This window comes from Pteropus vampyrus, unplaced genomic scaffold, assembly GCF_000151845.1.
Source record: "Pteropus vampyrus isolate Shadow unplaced genomic scaffold, Pvam_2.0 Scaffold510, whole genome shotgun sequence".
NCBI classification, from domain to species: Eukaryota; Metazoa; Chordata; class Mammalia; order Chiroptera; family Pteropodidae; genus Pteropus; species Pteropus vampyrus.
The window spans coordinates 200610-220768 of record NW_011889291.1 but is presented as its reverse complement, the minus strand read 5'-3'; the positions used below and the strand labels follow the sequence as shown (position 1 = coordinate 220768).

At 55.2% G+C, this 20159-nt stretch overlaps 1 protein-coding gene across 5 annotated transcripts in view; it reads right to left on the bottom strand.

The window, feature by feature from the left end:
- EVI5L (ecotropic viral integration site 5 like) overlaps nucleotides 1–20096 on the bottom strand; it is a 28615-nt gene extending 8519 nt beyond the window's left edge. For 2 of the 5 annotated variants that reach the window (XM_023524941.1, XM_023524944.1), the window contains exons 1-10: nucleotides 18922–19168; nucleotides 9782–9965; nucleotides 8352–8541; nucleotides 7685–7909; nucleotides 7496–7570; nucleotides 6700–6825; nucleotides 5193–5336; nucleotides 4952–5041; nucleotides 3704–3801; nucleotides 3560–3620 (exon numbers count right to left, since the gene is read on the bottom strand). In XM_023524941.1, coding sequence (XP_023380709.1) covers nucleotides 3560–3620; nucleotides 3704–3801; nucleotides 4952–5041; nucleotides 5193–5336; nucleotides 6700–6825; nucleotides 7496–7570; nucleotides 7685–7909; nucleotides 8352–8541; nucleotides 9782–9933 — 1161 coding nt within the window. In that variant the 5' untranslated portion in view covers nucleotides 9934–9965; nucleotides 18922–19168. Of the gene's footprint in view, nucleotides 1–3559; nucleotides 3621–3703; nucleotides 3802–4951; nucleotides 5042–5192; nucleotides 5337–6699; nucleotides 6826–7495; nucleotides 7571–7684; nucleotides 7910–8351; nucleotides 8542–9781; nucleotides 9966–18921; nucleotides 19171–19909 lie in introns of those variants that run through there. The other 3 variants (XM_011383267.2, XM_023524942.1, XM_023524943.1) reach the window with 3 other exon arrangements.
- Between the last annotated feature and the right edge of the window lie 63 nt (nucleotides 20097–20159).

Here is a 20159-nt window from a genome sequence, read left to right as displayed (position 1 = left end):
AGATAGCCCTGCCCCCCCCGCCCCCCGCCTCCGCTCACTGCTTTGCCCCAGGGTTCAATTCTCAGGGGACAAACTCCTCTGAGCTTGGTCCAGGGGAGGGTGTCTTGCTGAACACACGTTTCCTTCAGCTCGACAACTACATGTCTGTGACCCACGAAAGCTGTACCCAACAGTCATCACTTCCCCCATGCTATGGGTCTGCAGGTGGTCTGCCCTGCTTTTGTCTTCCATCCCGCACTGGTGGATTCTGGTTAGATATTTGTGGTTTCAGGTTCCTACCGTCTCTTGGGAAGCAGGTGAGGTTTACATGTGCCTTGTATTTGGTCTCTACCTGTGCACCGTTAAGGAGAAGGTACGCAAACAGTTTCGATCAGCAGATTAGGGAGGGTCCTGCCCCCCTGTGGATCACACAGAACATTTCCTGGTTTCTTCCAGGGAGAAAAAGGTGATGGGAACATCCAGAATATTCCCAGGAAGCAACTTGGTCAGATTTGATTGATGGCCATTGCCCCATGTCATGGGCGGGGAAACTGAGTCAGAGTGGGGCAGTATTTTGCCTGAGCCTCCCAGCTCACTGGAGTCAGAATTGTTCCATGCACAGGTCTCTGCTCCTCACAGTGATCTGGAATCCAGAGTTTGTTCCCTGACCCCTGACCCCTGGGTTGCTCTGACCTCTCTTTGGCACAAGCACAGCCATCCTTGGAGGAGCTGGATGTGCCTGACCAACAAGTCACTTTTCGCTTGCATATTCCAGAGGGAAAAGGAGAGAGGGGAGAAGGGAGAAGGGAAAAATGAAGAACAAGAACTACAGCGGTCTAAGTACCTGTCAAACTTTAAAACATTTTTTCTGTATTTTTGATCCTTTGACGTCCTGAGTTCTTGCTAATCCTGAAGAGACTGCCCCTCCCAGGACTAGCTAATTCCTAGATAGTAAACAACCTGCCTGCCAAGGGCCTTCTACATGCAAACCAGCCAATCCAGAGCGTCTCCTCCGCCCACCCCCCACCACTAACTCTCACATGCCAAGCCAATATTTCCCTAGGACAACTAGAGACCACTCCTATAGCCCAGAGCCCCCGAAGTTACTCAAACTAGTCAATCTTAAACTTGCTCAAATTTGTCCATCCCGCTTACCCACTCCTTCCCTTGAAAACCACAAGAAAGGCTCTGGCCCTCCAACCCCCACCCCACTTCCCCCTCAATCCCTCTGCCTCCTGACCCGGCCTTGCTGCTGCCCCATGTGGCCCGGCGTGGCCTTGTGTGCCCCACCTCTTGGGAACTGTGAGTAAAAAACTCTTCTCTCAAAGGCAGCTGTCTCTGTGTCAGTCAGCTTACCGTACCTGATTACAACAAATCCCAGGTACATTTTAAAACAGGCCAAAGTTGAAAGAGCAAAGGGCAGGGCCAGGTGAGAAGGCACCTGCCTGAATCCTTTAGGGCCTGTGGGTGCTCAGGCTCCTCTTGTGGGAAATTTCCAAGCTGAGCATGTGGCCCGAGGGTCTGCTTTGTACCTACCTACTGCTGGACCTGATGGGAGCAGGCCCTTGTCTGCGTATGAGCAAGACACACACACACACACGCACGAACACATGCACACACGCACACTTGGACTGGTACATCAGTCAGGTTGCTATTCCTGAGAAGGAGAGATGCTTAAAGATTCAGGACACAAAACTATTCCTGGAAAACCTACAAACAGGGCCAGGACAATGATGCTCTCTTTCCTCCTCAGGTATGGGTGGCAGGCGACCTGGATTGTAATCTGGGTTCTGCCTCTGCCTTTCTAGAGGAGGTGGGGATGATGATGATGGTGGCAGTAGTGACGATGATAATAATTTGAACAAGTGTCATTCCCATTCTGCAGAAGGAAACGCTGAGACTCAGAGAGGTGAATTCACCTTCCTGGGTCACACAGCTGGTCTGTGGGGCTCCAATCCCAGACACTGTAGGACTCTGCCCCCGAAGAGGACAGGGCCAGGCTGTGCTTGGATTTGTGTTCGTGTCTGTCTCCCCACCCCCACTGGACTGGGGGGCTCTCAGTCTCTGCTGTGACTGGAACACTGTAGGTCCTCAATAAATGTTTGTTGAATAAATAACTAAAATCACATGTGGAGGGATGAAAGCTGAAGGGAGGGGAGGGAGGGAAGTCTGGGTTCAGAGGCTGCGTGCTAGGAAACCCTCTGTGATATTGTGATTTATAGTAAGAAAGACACATTTGGTCTTCTAACCAGTCCTGGCACAGAGCTCCTAAAACCCTGGGAATTTCCTAAGTGAGACGAGGGATAAAGGTGTCTTTTGTTATTTTAATGAGGTGACTTTTGGAAAGCCCCTTGGTCATCTAAGGTTGGGGCTGGTTGCCAGGGGATTCAACCATGTGTCAGAGAGTTGGAACTTTCATTTTCACCGAGACCTCTGGGGAGGGGAGAGGGGTTGGAGGTCGAATCAGCGGCAGACGGCCAATGATATAATCAGTCCTGGAAGCAATGAAACTTCCATGAAAACCCACAGGACACGCTTTGGAGAGCTTCTGGGTTGTGAACAGTCGGAGGTGCCGTGAGCATGGTGCACACGGCGAGGACATGGCAGCTCCGTGCCCCTTCCCCGTACCTGGCCCTACGCATCTCTTCCATCTGACTCTTCTTTAGTTACACCTTTGATAATAAACCAGTGATCTAGTGAGTAAACTGTTTCTCTGAGTTCTGAAGGCTGCTCTAGCAAATTAATCAAACCCGAGGAGGGGGTCATGAGAACTTCTGATCTATAGCCAGTTGGTCAGAAGCACAGGTGATAACCTGGACTTGAGCCTGGCTTCTGAAGGACGGGGGTGGCAGTCTTGTGGGCTGAGCCCTTAACCTGTGGGATCTGACCTTGTCTCCAGGTAGACTGTGTTGGAACTGAGCTGAATTGTAGGACATCCAGCTGGTGTTAGACAATTGCTTGGTGGTGTGGGGAAAAACCCACATATTGGAGTTAGTGACAGAACCGCACCCCCAGACCTAGTAGGGCCAGTGGGCCAGGCACCAGGAGAACAAGGGACTCTGGGTGATTGCCGTAACCTGGCCTATACACCCTGGCATCTGGCCCGTGCCTGCCTTCGGGGCTCCCCCCTTGCCCTTGACCTCAGGGCTCCCACCATTGAGGATAGCTTCCTGATGTTCCCCGAAACCTTCGGGCCTGCTGCTGCTCAGGCTTTTAGTACTCGGCTTCCTGAACCTGCAGCCATATTCCTCTGTACATTTTACCCAGAGTACTTTCTAGAGTCCATACTCTATACTTACTGGTTCACTGATCGTCTCCCCACTGTAACAGGAGCCCCACAAGGGCAGGTCCACCTTGTCCACTGCTGTGTCCCCAACACCAGGTGGACCCTCACTCACACGCTGGTCTGGTGGTGAGCGAAGGGGCAGCTGGGCAGAGGGACAACCCCTCCTAGCCTAAGCATAGTCTGGTATGCAGTGTGTGTTGGGCAGGGCCGCCCCCTAGTGGCCACTTGCCTCTTGAGTTGGTAGGGACACTGCCAAGGACCTCCCCATTCTGTCCCCTCTCCCCTGGGACTCACTTTGATCTCGATCTGCTCCTCCATCTCCTTACTCTTCATGGCTGCATACTCCTTCTCGAGTCTGCGGAGGAGAGGGCTGACATGGTCACCGTCCCACCTTTGGGGACCCCTTTTCCGCCAGCACCCTGGCTGCCCGGTACTGACCTCTTCATTTTCTTGGGGTTGTACTTGACCTGGTAAGCTTTGAGGATCAGCTTGTCTGGGCAGCTGTCGAACTGATGGGGGATCACTCTCTGGAAGTACTGTGGGGACACAGGCGACCACTGACATGCGGGCCCTGACTTTGGGGGACTGCCCCGGCCCCTGCTGCACCCTGCCACCCTGGAGGAAGGCCTGGGTGCTCCAGGAGGGAGAGTGGGAGCTGGTCTGCCTGGGATGTCACCATGTACCCGGCACAGTGCCTGGCCTGCCTGTTGTGGGAGCTCCGTCACTGTCTGTGGAGCGAGCGAATGAGTGTGAGAAGTAGGAATCAGGGAGGAGAAGCTGCCTGCAGCCAGGACTTCAGTTTGTAGGGGGAAAGCAGGCTGGGGGAGCTGGTGAGGACGAAGGCTGGGGGTGCGGTAGAGGTGGGGTCGAAACACAGGGGATCTTCAAGGAGGAAGGGGGAGGCCTGCTGTGCCCCGGGGCAGTGAGAAGAGACTGAAGAGGTTGCGGAATTGGGGTGGCCAGGAGCGAGCTGGAGGGAAGACCCCTGTGGTCCACCTTCTCCCCCAGGGCCCCTGGGCCTCTGCAAAGGGTTAAGTGTAAGCCACCAATGGACACGGCTTGCTGTGGGTTGGGTCCAGCCTGGCTCCCACTCCCCAGCCCAGCCGGCCCCCTCTGGCAGCTGAGGACAATGGACGCCCGTGTTCGTGGACACAACCGTGGCCTTTGTGCATTCTTCCCTGAAGCACCAGCTGGAGAATGCCGGGAGGGGGCAGGGGCCTGCATGGTGGGGACATGGCAGTGAGAAGCTGGCTGGCCTCTTCTTCAGCAGGCAGGGCAGCTAGGGCAGGGTGGGCCAGAGAGGCGCCCAGATCACTCCCTCCTGTGCCCTTGCTGAAACCACACCCAAGGCCTCGTGTTTGCTAATACAACTATTTCCTACATAGGCTTTGGGTGACACGGAGCTGGGGGCAGGAGAGGGGGGGATGGGCCTTCCCAGGGCCTGGGCCTTCCTCTCTTCTCGCTGTCAGGCTGCTGGCCTCGGACTGTGTCTGGCAGAGCCTGAGGCTTCTCAGGCCCACCCTAGTCCTTCAGGGAAGCCTCAGGGGCCATAGGGGATGGGAAAGGATCAGAGTGCTCAGTAAGTCCAGACCCTCCCCCATCTCCCAGGAGCTTTGCATGCCCAGGTACCCTTGCCCCGGTGGGGGCGGAGGGGCAATCCCAGCCTGCCCTGGGCCCCTGGCCCACCTGGGACATGCCCTCCATGTCCAGCTGCATCAGCTCCATCTGGTTCACCTGCAGCAGGGCGAGGCCCACCCGGAACACAATCTCCAGGCCCTGCGAAGGCAGCGGTGACAGTGTATCTCTGGTCCTGCTCTCCCAGGGAGCTCTCGTATCCCTCCCCAAGCCCTGACCCTTCCACGGCCAGGCTGGGATTTGTTTCCGGTGTGGGGCCTCCAGAAGAGGAAGGGGTGTTAGGGGTCCTGACCTCATACATGAAAATGTCGAAGACACGGGTGGCGACAGGCAGTGGGAAGGTGGTCAGGAAGAGTGTGAGGAACCAGGACGAGGCGTACATGGATGTGTGGAAGCTCTGGGATCGGAAGTGGGTGTTCAGGTCCGGGAGCTGCTCCTGAGGGGTAGGGGGAGGAAGCCCGGCACAGTGAGGACAGCGCTGGGCACAGCCGTCCATGCCCACAGGCTCCCTCCACCTGGAAGTGCTAGGCTTCAGCACCCCTGCCTCCGGGAAGCCTTCCCTGATCTGCCCCGAGCAGCCCTTGGCTCCATTCTTCTGTGTGCCCTCAGCACTGTGTTTCAGGATGAAGCATCCAGGGCTCTGAGTAGCGCAAAGTGGGGACACAGGCAGGGGTGGCAGAAGTAGCAGCAGCTCGCAGGTACTGGGATCTTCATGACTGGCCCAGTGAGGAGCTTTTGAGGCTTGGGGTGGGTTTACATAACTCCCCAAGGTCACCCAGAGAGTGAGAGGTGGGTCATGGCATGAATCCATTGCAGCTCACCCTGTATACCGTTACATGCCCATCAGCGTATCTCCCCACAGCCCCCCGCACAATACTCTGTGCCCAGCAATGCTCAGGGAATGCCTGTCTGGCCTGAACTTCAGGCTGCCTAAAAGTGACAGAAATTGGGGAAATAGGCTAGAGAAGGCATTAGAGCCCCCTGGCTGTCCTTCACTGGGGAAAGGGACTCGGGTGGTTCCCTCCCACCCCTGCCTGCCCCAGGCTTCCTCCAGGACCAAGGGGCTCCCTGGTGCCATCCGGCTACTTTGCTGTGGGAGCTCTTAGCTACCTAGCCTGGGGTGGGGCTGCTTCTCTGTAGGCCGGGGTCCCCTGCTTGTTGGCACTATTAGGTCCCCTCGAACAACAGTGCCTCCCAGTCCACTCGGCCTGAGCTGTGAGGCTTTTATGACTAGGTGTGTCCCAGGGCCCTCTTCCTGTCCCCCTGCCCACTGCTGCACAGAGCTGCACAGTCCCACCTGTGACAGGCTTCCAGAGCAGGCCGAGGTGCGTGCGTGCGTGTGTGCGTGTATGTGTGTGTGTGTGTGTGCGCACGCGCTTGCATGCACACTCAGCTCTGTCTGCCAGCCAGGAGAGGGCCCTGCGGGGGCTGCTATTTATAAACACAGAAGTCTGCAGCTCAACTCTTGTAATCATCAAAGGCAGGCAGACAACACTTTCCCTCCTTCCGCCACCCCGGGAGCAGACAGGGGCAGTGGGTGTGTCTGAGGAGAGCAAGCCTGACCCCTCTGCCCTCAAGCTCTGGGAGCCCCGAACTCTCAGGAGCCCCCACCGTAAGTGGCTGGCCCTGCCCTGTCCCTCAAAGTGTGCTTGGGGGCAGTGCCACTAGAGCCCCTTTCCGAGCTGGGGTATCTGGACTTGATTTCTCAGTCCTGGAATTTTCAGTCAGAGACCCACTGGGATGGCCTGGGTTAGCGGCCACAGGTGTGGGCTGCGGAGAGGGTGGTGGTGCCCGCTCACCTGCAGCATGTACTCGAACTGATAGATGCAGAGCCCCAGCTCAGCCATGCTGGGCTTGAAGAGCTCCCGCAGGCGGTACTCCTGCATCAGCCGCACGAACACGCAGAAGGCTTCCTCCTCAGGCATCTGGGAAGGGGCAGGCAGGTGGGGGGCTGTGAGTGTGGGCGGGGTGGGAGGGGGTGCTCGCTGTTCTTCTCATGGCCCCAGAATATGGTGCTTGGCCTGTTTCTGTTCCATTTATGTTTATTGAACGCAGACTACGTGGGCTACTCCGATTCTCACAATAAAGTTCTGATAAACATCGTCACCTTTATTTACTGACGGGACTCCTGAGGGAGAAGTCACCTGCCGAAGGCCGCCTGGTGGGGAACAGTGGAACTGAGACTTGAGCTACAGGTCTGGCCACCTGCTGAGCCCACAGTCGGGATCCCTCTGGTCCGCTCCAAGCGTCTCTGTTCTCTTCCTAAGCCTGCTGGATTCTCTGGACCAAACCTCCAGCCCCATAAACACCACACTGGCTGGCCTAAGCCCCCGCCGGAGTTCCCTGTCCAAACCTGGGAGGTGACTGAGTAGGACCACCTGTCTCTCCAGCCCCTGGACGGTACAGTGGACAGGACAGGCAGTCAGCCCCTCTGTGCCCACCCGCTGGGGGTCTGGCCCAGGGACTGTCAGAGGTCGTAGGTGGATGGAAAGGGAAGCTCTGACTGGATGAGGGGAACTCTGTGTTTGTCTGCTTCCTGGAAGCAGAACCTGGGTGAGCTGGCCCCTGCCATGAGCCTGGCCCCTGGCCACCTACCTGCATGAGGAGCAGGCCCACGATGAAGGCGCTGCCTTGGCAGTAGCCCACCTCCCGGTCCACCAGGGAGTATGCCTGCAAGGGAGCGTGGGTGTCAGGGTGCGGTCCTGCCAGGCCCAGTGGCAACGGGCTGATGAAGACTGTGCTCCTTCATGTAGGGCTGGAGGGCCTGGGCGGTGGGGGCCTCACCTTCATGACATTGAAGAGGACTTCCTGGCCCAGGCTGTCCTGGCCCTTGAAGAACTCATGCTCCGGGTAGGTGCGGGCAATGTCCCTGCGGATCAGCTTCTCACATGGCGAGGACATCTTGAGCAGCTCCGAGTACTGGTTCTTGACTGGCATGTCTGTGGCGCTGCACAGGAGCTGCCACACAATGGCCCGGAAGTGGTGTGGTATGCCTTTGCGGATCAGCTCCTGGGGACGGGGTAGGGAGCGGGATGCCAGGCTGGATGCCATTCCAGTGTAATCTCCCCACGGCCACCTAGTCCAGCCCCTGAGACAGGGCTTGCCCATGCCACACAGGTGGCTGAGCCTCTGCACTGCAGACGGAGTTCACACTGCTTAATGCACTGCCCCCAGTCTGTCACAGAACACAGCGGGGCAGGAAATAAACGTGTCCCTGAGATGTCAGTGCGACAGCCAGTTGCCTAGCCAGTCCCACCCACACTCTCTCCCCTCCCCCTGCCCTGGCAAGGCCCCCTGAAAGTGCCTGCACATCTCTACTTCTGCTTCTTTGTCCGCGTTCTGGCCCTTGGCAGACCTCAGTGCTGCTGTCCGGTGGCCGAGTGACCAGGCCCACCGCCCACTGTCTGCCCGTTGGCCCCTGGCCACCCGCCCAGCCCCACCACCCCGCCACCTTAAGTAGCTTCTCTTTCCTGCGCCGCCACTCTTCCCACTCGTTGGCGATCCGGCCCCACAGGATCCACGTGTCCTCCTCCAGGTGGCTCAGGTTGGAGGAGGCTGAGGAGCTGGACACCAGCGAGGAGCCACTGTTCCGCCGGGAGCCATTCATGGAGCGCATGGACTTGGAGTCGGCCTCCAGGAGCCTAGGCAGGAAGGGCCGGTGGGGGTGGGTCCAGGCTGCAGGCGTCTCCTGCCCAGGTCCCGGGGCTCCAGTGACTTCCTAGGGACAGGGTTCTGCTGGGGAGCCCGGCCCCTCCTCCTGGGGGTTCTAGAGGCCACCAAGGATTGGGTCTAAGATGTTCTCGCTGTGTGGTATTTGATGAGTGACCTTGGCCAGTGCCCTAACCTCTCTGAGTCATGGTCTGTTTCCCTGAGCCCCTGGAGAGGCTGCCATTTGTTTGTCCTATTCTGTGCCCAGCACGGGGCTGAGAAGCATGTGGGTTAGCTCACTGAGACTTGTACCAACCCTGGAGGGCAGGTTCTGTTAAGATCCACGCTTTACAGACAAGGCGCAGAGAGGCGCCCAGCTAGTGAGCGGCTGTATAAACCCTGGGTTTCTGATGCTCTTGACAGCTGGGGCCTCACTGACTCTGGAGGGCCTGCCCCTCCCAAGCCCAGCTGACTCCCAGAGAGAGTTAAGGACTCACCTGACAGTGCTCCTTCCAGGGGCAAATCAACCAACCCAGAACCCACAAACCCACCACCTCTGTTATCAGATTCTCATACTCAGGGCCACTATCTCTCTGTCCTGATCACCCCAGGGCCAGGAGCCAGACAACTAGGGCCAGCCCATATACCCCAGAAAATGCTGAAATTATTCAAACTAGCCAATTCCAGGCCTGCTTCCCACTCGTTCCCTCAGAAACCACAACAGAGGTCTTGCCCGCATTCCCCCGGGCTCCCTCTGCCTCCTGACTGACCCCGGTGCCTTCCTTTGTGGCCCTGCATGGCAGCCCTGCCTCCTGCTTCTAGGAGACTGAGTAACAAACTGTCTTTCTGACGGCAGTCCTCTCCTGATGTGCTGACCTCGCCATGGCTGAATGACAATAATCCTACATTTTTAAACAAGGGGAGAAGGGGAGGAAGAAGTAGGGAAGGCTGACTCCAGCATGGGGGGCTTTCCTCCTCCATCTGACAAAGGCTTGAGAATCGCGGCCATGTTCACAATTCACTCCACTTCTAGAACCACGGTCTCCTTCTGCATAGGGAACTGTCTATTCACCCAGGGTTCGGAGGGTTCAAGACGTCCGTTGTCCCTGCTGGGAGCCATCACTTTGCCCAGGGCTGGGCTCCTCTCTGAGTGTGAGGGGCACCCAGCAACTTCTGTTTGGGACCCAGGCAGTACCCTGGGACCCCCTCCCCATCCCCCAGACCCCAACTCACCGGTTCTGCTCTTCGAGCTTGGCCAGCAGCTCCAGCTCATCAGGGCTGAGGTTCTCAGAGTCAGAGGTGGGGGAGCAGGTGGGGGCTGACAGGGCCTCTTGAGACGAGGAGTCAGGGCTCAGAGTGGGGCTTGCCATGGTGGGCAGGCTCATTGGCTGCTAGTGGTGCCAGGTCACAGCTCTGTCTGGGGGCCAGAGACACATGTGGTCAGCATTGGGGTACAGGGTTTGGCTCTGGGCCAGCTGAGTCTGCTGCTTACCTGGGGACATTTCCTCACTCTGGGCTCCCCACCTCTGGTCTGTCCATTCGGTGCACCCCTCATCCCCACACACCCCAGTCCAGCTGATGGCCACGCCAGTGCTTTCTACTCCAGACACTGACTTCTGGGATCTCTGCTCATGTAGTCCAGATGCCTGGACCATGCCAGGGCCCAAGCTGTCCTGTTGTCCCTGGGCATGAAGGCCAAGGCTTGACTCCATACTTCTGGGTCTTCAGTAGGGCCTGAGGCCAAAGGTCTTGTCACTCAGGGCCCTTGCTGGGACCTTGGGGTGTAGGAGCCCCTGCCTTGGCAGCCCTTCCTGACAGCCTTGGTCTCTGTCCTCTGCTATGGTCTGCCTTGGGAGGCCTGCCTCAAGAAACTGACCTTCCCTGTCTCATCAACCAAAGTGGGCTGCTGGCACAGATAGAAGCAATTAATTGTCTGGCACTGCCAATGGCCAGAAGAGTTGACTCCCTCTGGGCTGGGAAGCCGGGGACACGTCAAAGTGCTGGAAAGCTGGGCAGACACGGAATGAGAGCCTCAGGCTCTTACGGGTATCCTGATCTTGGCCTGCCATGTGCCAGGCAGGTGGCAGGTCATCTCTCCTATTCTTTTTGGGGATGGGCTGGCCCCACCCTCCTGGGGGCTCCTAGGACACTGGCCTCTCGCCTTCTACCAGCCTCATGAGAGGCAGCTCAGCACCATACCCAAATGGACCTGTGCTTAAAGTATGGCACTCCCTTGACCAACTGTGTAGCCTTGGCCCTGTCACTTGGCTTCTCTGAGTCTCCACAGACTGAGGATCATACGGGATTGACCTCAGAGGGTGACTATGAGAACTGAGCATGCTTCTGCACATGACGTTTAAGAACAATGCCTGACACTTCATGATTGCTCCACAAACGCCAGCCATTGTTACCCATGCTGGGGCCAGGGCCGAGGGCTACCTGGGAACCAGGGCTCTGGGGTTCTGCTATGCCTGACGCAGGATACCTGCAGGGATTGGCATCACCCTGGTGGAAGGTTCTAGGTGTCAAGAAAGGCTAAGAAAGGGAAGGCTACTAGGGGCTGGGGACAGTATTCTTTCCGCTCAGTCACTTTGTTTCTGGTGAGCCCAGGCTAGTGCTAAGGGTCTAAGAAAATAGAGATCCCCAGGGTCATAGAGGCAGGAAGAAACTCCTGCTCCCCCTACTGCCACTTCATGCTCACCCACTCCCCTACATGCTCTGTATCAGGGGTCCCCTAGGTGCCCTCGGACCCTACTTGATCTGGCTCTGATAGCTCAGCTTGCATAGGGGACCTTGCCCAGTTCCTGGAGAGGAAGGAACTCGTCCCCTAGGCAGCAGGGGGATAGTGACAGGATGACAGCAGACCCCCTTCACACTTGCCTGGCTACCCTCAGGTCACTGGACACCTTCTTGCAGCCCGAGCTCAGCCTCTAGACAATACTCAAGGGCTCAGAAGTTAGCTGGCCTTGACCTTGGCCATGTGCTTGATTTTAGTATCCTTCACTTATGCTGCCCTGTCATTCTTTCACTTCATGGGGGCGGGGGATGGGCAGAACTCTCTCTCCCCAGGACTTTGTGACTCCTAGGGCCACTGGTTCTGCCTCTGGCTCTTGCGGGCTCCCCAAGTCTGTTGGGTGCCGAAGGCTCTGGCTTTCGGTGAGTGGTACACATTCTAGGTGGCATCTCCTGGCAGAACCAGAAGAACTTTTGCTCCCACTGCCCAGCTGGCCAGGGACCACCTGCTCCAAAGACCAAGCCGCATGTAACACCTAGCCAGGAGTTAATCATTCCTGAGAGAGGGACAGTGGGGGCTGCTCCAGGGCCTCCTGCAGTCAAAGTCTAGCTGGCCAGGGCTGACCGGCTGTGGACAAGAAGTGCTGAGCTGGGAGGATATCTCTGGGCAGGGAGGGGCAGGGGAGGCCGCATGAGTTTCCCAGCTTCAGAGATGGGAGGTGGGGAGGTGGTGGAGGTGAGGATCAGACCCTCAGAAGCACAGCTGGATTTGAGGAGCAGTGGGAGCCTCAGAGAAAGAGACCACATGTGACCAGGGCCATAGCCTGGGGACACTCTCTCCTTGCAGAGACCAGGGGACCTCAGCCTCAAATTGCGTTGGCCTGCCCCCTCCCCAAAGAGTCCAAGAAAATGGTTTAGCTCTGGGTTTCTGATTAAAAAAAAAAACAAGGGTCATCCACTAGTGAGCATGTTTGGTTAGTTCTCATATATTAATGTGTATTTCATACAGGAAATAAAATTGACTCAGTACACAAGGCTGAAATTTGCAGTGTGAGAGGCAGAAACTTCTGGCCCCTCAAGAACTTTCTCTTGGCTCATCCCCAGAATCTCTAAACACTGCCTGGCCCTGGAAGCCATTCTCCTGATAAACGCATGCATGCACGCGTACACTCAGACATACAGACACACACACTTATTCACACTCATACAGGCAGATACACACACACAATCTCACACCCATACACACACCTGGATATAGATGTGGATACACACAAGTGCAGACACGCACATTCACATACTATCTCACACTCATACACACCCATGTACATTGTTTTGCACGCACACACACGCATACTTTCTGCAATGACCAGACCTCGCCACCCTTGTGACTGAGTAGACTGGGCTGGACACTGGCTTGCTGCTGTCCTGCCTTTCTCTCCAGGGCACCATGACTCTTACTGGCTCAACCATTCCTTCCCTGGCACCGAGGGCCGTGTGAGGGCCAGGCGCTATGCTAGGCACAGTACCCTGGAGTGGAACGAGGTCACGAGACCCCATCTGCACAGGGCATGCACCCATTCCTCCCTGGCTGGATGGGCACAGAGATGCGGACACACGGCAGGTCTCCTTGAGCTCTGAGGGGCAACCACCTCTGAGATCCACACATGGGTCCCCTCTAGGTCTGGGGTCCCAGTCCCAATGTTCCCAACTTCAATGCCTTTTGCCTCTGCTCTACCTCAGCCACCCAAAGCGGGGTCCTGGCCCCTGCAGAGTGGGCAGTGGGTCACCTAACCTTGCCACTGCCGGCATTGCCATCCACCATGCCCACGCTGGGTGATCCATGCTTAAGAAGCTGTGCCAAGCCAGAATGGTGGGAAGAGACCCGCTCTGGTCTAGGGGTGAGCTGGGTGTTGGGGCGTGGGGACAGAAAGGTCCAGATGCCCGACGTCTCCCATCTCTTTCTCCTTCTCCCTCTCAGGGGTGTTTGGACACTGCTGGTCCTATCTTCTCTTCTTGAAGTCCCCTCGGATCTAGGTCTCCTGCCTCTCTCCCAGGGCTTCTCGGCCTCCCGCATGGCGCCTCTTCCTCTGCAGGCACTGCCTCAGACCATTGGTAATCTCGCTTTCATGGCTTAAATGATCAAATGTACGTCGGCGATTGTGACACATCCATCTCCAGCTTTTCCTTTTTCCCAATCACCAGCCAAGATCACCAACTGGCTCCCGAACATCTCCATCGGACCCCCCCGCCAGGGTGGGAATCACACTCTCTGGGTCCCTACCACTGCGGTGTCCCCCGCTGAACCCGGTACGACCTAAGGGTCTAGAAATATTTGAGGAATTGAACCTATCTGACCACCCACCAGTATTTACTGGATGCCTACCAGGTGCCAGGCACCATGCTGAGGGCTGAAGGCTGGTGGGCAAAGAGATGCAGCCTCTGCCCACCCGGAGCATACAGAGGGAAGAGATCAAGAAATGGTCATCCAAATTGTCTACTACGGATGGAAAGAAATGCTTGGAATAAAGGATTAGGTAGCAGGGTAAACAGTCTGGCGGTTCCTCAAAAGTGAAACAACAGAATTACCACGCGCCCCAGCAATTCCATGCCTAGGTATCTACCCAAGAGAATGGAAGACATACATCCACGCGAGAACTCGTACACGACTGTTCATAGCATTATTCACAATAGCCAACAAGTGGAAACAACCCAAGTGTCCGTCGACAGAAAAACGGATACATAAAATGTGGTCCATCCACAAAATGGAGTATTATTCAGCCTTACAAAGGAAGGGAGCTCCGACATGTGCTACAGCACAGATGAACCTCGAAGACACAATGCAGAGTGAAAGAAGTCACACACATAAAAGACCAGACGCGATATGATTCCATTTATACGAAATGTCCAGGACAGGTAAATCCTTAGAGATAAAAGGCAATCAGTGGTTGCTGGGGGCGGGGGTTGGGGTCGTGGTGGGAGACATGGGGGGAGAAATTGCTCACAGGACTTCTTTCTGGGGTTGTGGAGTGTTATGGAGTTCGACAGAGGTGACCACTGCACTGTGTTGTGAACATACTAAGACCCACTGAATTGTTCGCTTTAAAAGGATAGATTTTGTGTTATGCAAATTAGACCTCAGTTAAAAGGAAGATTAGGAATGGGGTGGGCTGGCAGAGGAACCTGGTACAGAAGCAGTGGGGAGGGGTAGGTCCAACTCCAGAAGTGACTAGATGGTTCTGCAGGGGCCGAACCCTGCAGGGCCCTTGTGGACCGAGGAGGAGCCAGACCAGGCTTGCATTTCAGGAAAGCCCTCCCAGCCCCCAGTGTGGGGGTGCTCCACCGAGTCAGCTCTCTCCTGACTAAAGCTGGCCCGTTCTGCTACAGGTGGGCCTACCTGTGTCAACAATGCTGCCACCCAGGCCGGGCCTGGTGCCACGCTCCTGGCACTTGCCCCAAACCCGTTCACCACTCCCTACTGCGACATGGAACCCAAATGTTTTTGCACAGTGTACATAGCCCTGAAAGCCTCGCTTCCTTCAGCATCCCAGCCCCATCACGCTCAGCCTGCCAGGAGCATATCCCCCTTCCTGCCTGTATCTTCGCACGTGCTATTCCCTCTGACTGGAAAGGCATTCTCCAAGACCTGGTTTGAGTAGTTTTTTTTCTGTGAAATCTTTCCTGCCAACCACCCACCTCCAGTGTCCTGGCTCACTTCTCTCTCTCCCTGAAAAAACCTAGCCCAGGACACGTTCTATGGCAATGTCTTCTGTACACGCCTGCGTGCTGTGCTCCATCATAAACATTCTGTGTGCACGGGCCCATCTTCTTAATTCTCTATGCCAAGCCTCTAACACAGAAGCTGGCGTTTTGTTAGGTGCTCAATAAATGTCTGCTGAAAGAACAAAGATGAAATTTCTGTGCTGCCAAGCCAGGTGGTCAAGGTCGACACTAACAGTGCTAAGTCATGTTGAGAGCATGTGCCCTTGACATGATGGGATGAAAAGTGCACTTTCTCCCCAAAACACATCACCCCAGTTTAACTATGAGAAAAACGTGTGACAAACCCAGGTTAGGGGACATTTTAGAAAATCCCTGACCAGTCTTCCTCAAAACTGTCAAGGTTATCAAAAACAAGGAAAGTCTGAGAAACTGTCTTAAGCCAAGAGGAGCCTAAGCAGACATGATGATAAAATGTCATGTGAGGTCCAGGATAGGGTTCTGGAACAGAAAAAGGATATTAGGGAAAAACTAAGGAGATCTGAATAAAGTATGGACTATAGTTAATGATAATGTATCAATATCAGTCAATTAATTATAACGAAGGTACCAGACTAACCTGAGATGTTACTGATAGGGGAAACTGGGGGTGGGGTCTGCTGGAACTCTCTGCACAATCTTCTCAATTTTTCTGTAAATCAAAAACTGTTCTAAAAAAATAAAATCTACTTTAAAAATTAAAAAAAGATTCTATACCAGTCCAGACAGAAACATGAAGGACAGCTCTAACGCAGATGTGCCACTGTGAGCAGAAGGTAAGTCATAGGGTCCCTCAAGTAGGCCACAGGGGAAGAATTTGAACTTGGATTTCTGACTCCTGAGCCTTTGCCGCCACTCTCTCTGCATTCTTTTACTTTAGAAATAATGTACGCGAAGCACCAAGTATAATGGGCACTCAGTAAATGGCAGTCATTATTTTTCAACAGGGAGAGCGAGCGAGTGTGTACGTGCCATGTTTCAGAGCTCGGTATTTTCAGAGGCAGGAATAAAAGCCTCAAGTTTCCTTTAATTTTGGCTCCCTCCCTGCCCTCTCACTGGCTTCTGATCCTCCACCTCTAATGATTATGGGGACACGGAATCACTTCCGAATCTGAAGCCTTGAAAGATGCCAGGTGGCCCCATTTGCACAGCAGACCACCATGGTCCTGCCTGGCTCCAACTCTGGGGAAAATGGCCTGGCATCTTGAGTCCTTTATCTTGGCAAGGAGGAGGCGACTATGGGTCAGCTGCCCCTCAGGTAACGAGGGCAGCAGTTGGAATTCAGAGGTCACTGCATGCCCTCCTCTAGCTGCTCCTCTGTGCTAGTCTGGGGGTCTCCACATCCATGTATCACAGCTGTTTGTGGCTAACTGATCCCAGGTCCCTCGGCTTCTCGTGAGGACTTCACAGCCTGAGTTCAAATCCCTCCTCTACCACCTTCTGTCTGTGATCTTGGGTATGATGCGCTTTGTCTCAGTTTCCTCATCTGGAAACAGGGCTAATGAGAGCAACTACCTCACAGGTTTTGTTGGGAGGAATACCTGAGCGAAAGCTTGTCAACTGTTTGGGACAGGAGCTGGCCCATAATATTTACTCCCTGCTGGGCAGAAAGTTCTGTGAGCGCAGGGGCCGTCCAGTCCACTACTGGACCCCAGGATCTAGCACACCATCAGGCACCTAATATTTGTGGAATCAACAAAGCTCCCCTCCTCAGTAGGCCTGCCCCTTATGAGGGGACTCTGTTTAAAGATTAAACTCAGTAAAACTATAATCACCTTTATTGGTAATAATTGCAGCCTCAGCAGATACCTTCAGGCTAAAATCTGAGGAGCAGACCATTACTACCTGTGGAGTCCCTTCTGACCTTAAAAAAAAATGTTTACTACCCTGTAAACAGCTTTCTTTCTGCCACCAAAACAAGTTAATTCCTGGCAAATACCTCATTTCTCTATATCTTAGTGTCCCTGAGGATGATAAAGGAACAAAAGTAAAGCCCTCATAAGCCTTCCAGGGACAGGAGGTAAATAAGAGACGCACCATTTTGCAAAGGTTCTTGGCTCTTCAAGGCCAAGATGGTATCCTTCCTGCTACAAAAGCTCACTGGGCCTGGGGTGGGGGTGAGGTGGGTCCGCCCTGCCTTTGGAAACTCTCCAAGGCTGACTGATGAACTTCTTTCTGCCAAAGAGCTCCAGGCTCTATCAAAAGCGGGTGAGTAGGGATGACGGTCAGCTTCTAAAACCAACCAAGCATTTATTGAACATCTGCTACGTGCCCTAGACTCTCCTGGGACCCAACCTTAAGCGGACATGCACCCTGCCCTCGTGGGATGCGTGGGCCTATGTGGGAGATGGACCTCAATGAAACAATCTCACAAACACATCCGGCGCGCTGAGGAATGGAAGAAAAGTGCAGGCGACTTGTGCCAACAGGGTCTTGGAAATCTCCCTGGAAGGGGTCAGTCTCTTCCTTGGACCTGGGGGGTTAGATCTCCTAACCAACCTCCCTCGTTCCACTTCCTCCATTTGGCTTCTAGAGCATGTGTGCTGCAGACTTCCCCGGGCGGGGCGGCGTTTGCTGCCTTTCCGAATCGCTATGGCCAGGGAGTGTCCACGGTGTGTGCCCTGTGGATCATCTTTGGGACATGAAGGCTCACAGGATGAAGCCCATAAAAAGAGGCATGCTTCCCTGAATGCACCACACTTGCTCCTGTTTCCTGGGCCTCTGTCCAAGCACTCCGGCTGCCAGGAACGCCCCATACGTCATCCCTGCTCCGCCTCCCCTGACACCCCAGAAATGCGCAGGGCCCTTTCCTGTGCTCCCGCAGCAGCATGCTGTACATAATTCTTCTCGTGCTTCTACACGGCAGGCGGCAGGACGTGCTGGTAAGGACAAGGTGTTGGAATCCCAGTTCCTCCAGGCTGTCTGGAGGATTAAATGAGATACTATGTAAATGGTGCCTGGCACAGAGCCTAGCACGTGGCATGTGGCATGGGCCTGATCATTATGCACTACTGGTCCCAGCTCTTGTCTCATGACATTGAGAGGGTCTTTAGATGCAGAGTAGGGACCACCTCTGACATCCTTTCAGACCCCAGCAACTGACTCAATTCTTGGTACGTGATGGGGTTTCCCCGGAATAATCAGCATCTATATTCTGCACGAAGAAGTTGAGATCACATTCCCCCTTGGCCCCTGCACCTATCAAAGCACATATACAAAGACAGAGACCTGTACCCCAGTCTAGGGTAAAAGTGCATTGATACTGTTCACAAGCTCTCCCTGGGAGCCTTTTCTCCTGGGGAGTGTTCCGACCCCATTGCATCTGCACAGAGTCCCACACTGGGGAGGCTGTGGAGTTTGCTTCCTGTGTGCCTCGTGACCTTCAGGAGTCTTTTCCTTCATTCCTCCCTTCAGCAAGTGGGCAGAACAAACCTCTCCCTACCCAGCCTCAGAGGTCCACACTGGGTGTGGGCACTGCCAGTAAGCCTACTTCCCTCTGTCCCCCAACACAACAGATGATCTCTCAGCCCTGATTCAAGCCAGCTTCCTGCGGAGCAGCTCGGTTACGGAGCTGGCCATTATCTAGTAAGTCGTCAACTAATTACAGCCAGGGGACCAGGGTGGCTGGTGATTCTGCTAGTACCCGTAGATGGGCGACTGCCTCCCTAGATTCCACTGACCCCTTCCAAACAGTGCCCAGGGGACAGTCAAAGCCACATCCTAAACTCACTGGCTTCCCTGCAATACAAACTATTGTTCTAAGAATTCATCCTGCCCATTTTCCAGACGGAGAAGTTGAGGCCCCAAGTCAAGGTGTGCTTTTTTTTCCCAGGCCACCCAGAATCCACTGGTGACTCTCCACAAAGTGGCCTGGTCCTATTTACCTGTGGTTTTCTAGGCATGCTTATGTCGCTCCAGGGAGCCCAGACAGGCAGTGCTAGCATTGGGCTGATCTGGATCCCGCATGGACAGGACCTGTGACTCTTCTTTGCTGTCTGCAGTCCCGGGCATGCCAGCTCGCCACTTCTGTGATCTGCTCTCCTCTCTGTCTTGCCTCATCCCTGTGCCAGGGCCAAGCCATCTGCAGTTCCTTCCAAACCACCCTCAGTCGACCACAGAAGCCCAAGGGAACCCACAGGTTGGACCTGAGGGCAAGAGCAGTGATGGGGGCGGGTGGGACGGGCGGGACGGGCGGAAAGAGCCAATGCCACCCAGAAAGCTGAATAGACCCGGGTCCTCCAGCTCCATAACAGCCCAGCTGAGGGAAAAATCAAGCCGACTCCTCACTCATATTCCACCCAAGCCTCTTCAGCACATTTTTCCCTTCTGAAAATATTCCTCAACAAAGAGCTGTCTGCTTCTGGAAGGCCTGAACCCAGCCCCACCGGGTTCCAAATGCCAGGAGAGAAGGAAGCTGTTTCATTTTGGCATAACATACTGGTCGTGGGTGAAAGAACTCACACGGACTGTCAGGGGCTGCCCCTGGGCAGCAGCACTGGCCTTGTCATCTGAGGCCAGCGGGTGTGATGGGGTCAGCACGCTGGTCCTACCAGTCTGGTCAGACTTCAGGACCAGGGCCAGGAGCAGTCTGAACTCCCTCTCCCTGCCAGGGGGCGGCATAAATCAGGGGGCAGACAGGGGTTCTTTTGGGGGGACTTTAGTGTAAGAGAAAGAGTGAGTGTCCTTTCCTTGGAGGAAGGGCAAAGCAGGGAGAAGTGGATAAAGGGGAAGAGGCCTGGAATAGGTGTCCGCACAGGTGCTGGGAGATTCTGGGTCACCCCACCACCTTCACGGCCCTAGTAGGGGCACTGGCTCAGGGAGGATGGTGTGGCTGGACAGGCTGGCTGTGTAGGGAAAGGGCGCTTAGCTCACATCTTCGAGTCTCTGCCAGAGCTGGGAGCTGTTGGGGACTCCAGGAGGGCCTAGGCAGGTGAGGTCCAAGGAGAGGTGTTGAGAAGCCCTGTGTGAGAGAGAGAGAGAGTGTGTGTGTGTGTGTGTGTGTGTGTGTATGGGGGGGGGTTCCAATTGCCTAGTCTGTGTTGGAGGTCCTGAGTTTTTCTCTGTCTGATTATGTGTGTGTGCATGTCTCTCAGAAAGATGTGTCTCTCAGAGGAGAGGGGGG